The sequence below is a fragment of the Chinchilla lanigera genome, unplaced genomic scaffold, assembly GCF_000276665.1.
Source record: "Chinchilla lanigera isolate Chin_1 unplaced genomic scaffold, ChiLan1.0 scaffold00095, whole genome shotgun sequence".
Classification (NCBI taxonomy): Eukaryota; Metazoa; Chordata; class Mammalia; order Rodentia; family Chinchillidae; genus Chinchilla; species Chinchilla lanigera.
In genome coordinates this window covers 5,655,531-5,657,884 of record NW_004955496.1, presented here as the reverse complement: position 1 = coordinate 5,657,884, position 2,354 = coordinate 5,655,531, and the positions used below count along the sequence as shown (strand labels likewise).

General features: G+C 38.4%; 1 protein-coding gene across 1 annotated transcript in view; it reads left to right on the top strand.

The window, feature by feature from the left end:
• The window catches only part of Cisd2 (CDGSH iron sulfur domain 2), a 16,203-nt gene extending 15,004 nt beyond the window's left edge, over positions 1-1,199 (top strand). The window contains exon 3 of the mRNA XM_005406245.2: positions 843-1,199. Coding sequence (XP_005406302.1) covers positions 843-932 — 90 coding nt within the window. The 3' untranslated portion in view covers positions 933-1,199. The remainder of the gene's footprint in view (positions 1-842) is intronic.
• Positions 1,200-2,354: the final 1,155 nt, after the last annotated feature.

The window sequence follows — 2,354 nt, the reverse complement described above, 5'->3', positions numbered from 1 at the left end:
AAAAAAAAAAAAAAGACCAGGTGTGGTGGTGCATGCTTGTGATCCCAGCACTGGGTTGGCAGAGGCAGAAGAGTTGCCGAGAGTTCAGGGCCAGTGTGAGCTACATATCTAGGCCCTGTCTCAAAAAAAAAAAAAAAAAAAAGGAATGTAAACAAGCTGGGTGTGGAGGCACAGGCCTGGAGCCGAAGCCCTTGGGAGGCTGAGGCAGACAGTGAGTGAGTTAGCTGAGGGCTGGCCCAGCTGCATGCAAGACCCTGTCTCAGTCCCTGCTCCAAAAAGAGACCACACAGGCATGCACAGGAGACATACACCAAGTGTTATTAACACCTGTATCTGGATGGATCACGAGTCAAGTTGTTAAAATTCATTTTAAAAATTTTTCAAAAAACTTTGTGTATGAGTTTTATAGTAAGAAAACATAATTGATTTTGAATTTATTTTCACTCTTTTTAAATGAATTAAGAGGTACCCTCAAATTTAGAGCTCCAGAGACTAATCGCTTATTTTGATTCCTTTTTAAAACTAGGTAGTTACTCATGGAATTAGCCCAAGGTTTTTATTTAAAACCTACACCTCACAGTGATTTAACAATTTAGATTAGATTTGCTGTGGTTCCAGGATGTGGTATTGGGATGTAAAATAAATGTATGAAAGCTATCTGATGAATCTTTTCAATTAACAGTAATTGTGCCTCAGATAAACCTGAGTGGCTACGATACTGCCACTGCACAAAGCTCAGATGAATCTTTTAAGCAAGTAATGTGCTTTGTGACAGAATTTAGCAAATATTTCTACTTAATCATAGTTTTAAAATAACGCTTGTAATTCTTTGTTCCTTTTAGTTTCCTGCCTGTGATGGCTCCCATAATAAACATAACGAGCTGACGGGAGATAACGTGGGTCCACTCATCCTGAAGAAGAAAGAAGTATAACAGGAATGATGTGGGATTGATTCAGTGTGTGCTGTAAAGTCTTGCAGTATTTTCTCATCCTTTGTGTATAGAAAATCTCTGAAATGGTGGTCTTAATTATTACTAGGTGAATAATTATTTCTGCCGGTTTATTTTCTTGCTACACTACTGTTTATATTTGATATTTTGTATATTTAAACATTTATGTAGAAATAAATTGTCAAGGCTCATTCTGTCTTCAGAGAATTAACATATCTTCCAGCAATAAAATCAATTTCTCTCATTTTATTTATTTTTACTTTTTTATTTTTGAGACAGGATCTCACTTTGTAATTCAGGCTGGTCTTGAACTCACTCTGTAGCCAAGGCTGGCCTTCAACATGTGTTGATCCTCTTGCCTCTGTCTCCTGAGTGCTGGGATTACAGGCCTGGGTCACCTTGCCCAGCTTCCTGTCATTTTACTTGAGAAAACCTAAATTTTGGCAGTGCATCCAAAACTGTTTGGATATTTCTATTTCAACAGAGTCTATACTTTAAAAAATTTCCCCTCCATTGTTATTTTTTGTATAGCTTTCGTTTTGATCAGTTGTGTGGTTTACTTCTTTTGACTTTCTGCAGCCCCTTTTTTTGAATGGACTGGGGATGGAACTCAGGCCCTAGCAAGTACGGGGCAGATGGTCTACCACTGAACTCCATCCACAGCTCTCTTTTTAGGGGTACTAAGAAAAATGTTGACATGAAGAATTACTAGAGGTCACAGATATAAATTTTGGTGTATAGAGATTGTTCCTCGTGAATATGAATACCACAATTTCAGAAATAAACCAGACATAAAAAGTTCTAGAAAGCAACAGTTATTTAAAATTGTAGAGGGTTTGCTTACAGAAGGTGTGCATGTGTGTTTATGCTCCTTGGCTCATCGTCAGTGGGGTGGGGTGGCAGGAACACTTGCAGGTAAACTCAGCAGCTGTTGCAATTTGATTTAAAAGTAAAACATACCTGAGTTCTGAAACAAAATTATGTTTATTTAAACATTTTCTCTTTAAGCCATTAAAATGAAGTACAAAAAAGTTTTCAAAATAAATTCACTGGAGAATCTAAAACACATTCGTAATTTTTAGCCTACAGTTAAGTCTTTACATTGCAGTTCTCATATTACTAGCTCCTGGAAGTCTATTAAAGGTGAAATCCATTTCCTTTGGACGTTCAGTCCTCCTGGTAAGCAGCCGAATGTCACCGAGCGTTCCGAGGGAGGCTTGTGCTATGTGTGGGGGACTTGGAACTTACTCCGTGGGACATCAGGGGGCTTGCTGTGTGACCTGGCTTTTTCATGACCAACAGCAAGGATTTTAGGGTTACACATGTAGTCTGTGGTTTTTTGTTTTTTGGAGAAGGTCTACAAGGCTTTTGTCCAGAATTGTTACTCTTTCCTCTCCCCACCTG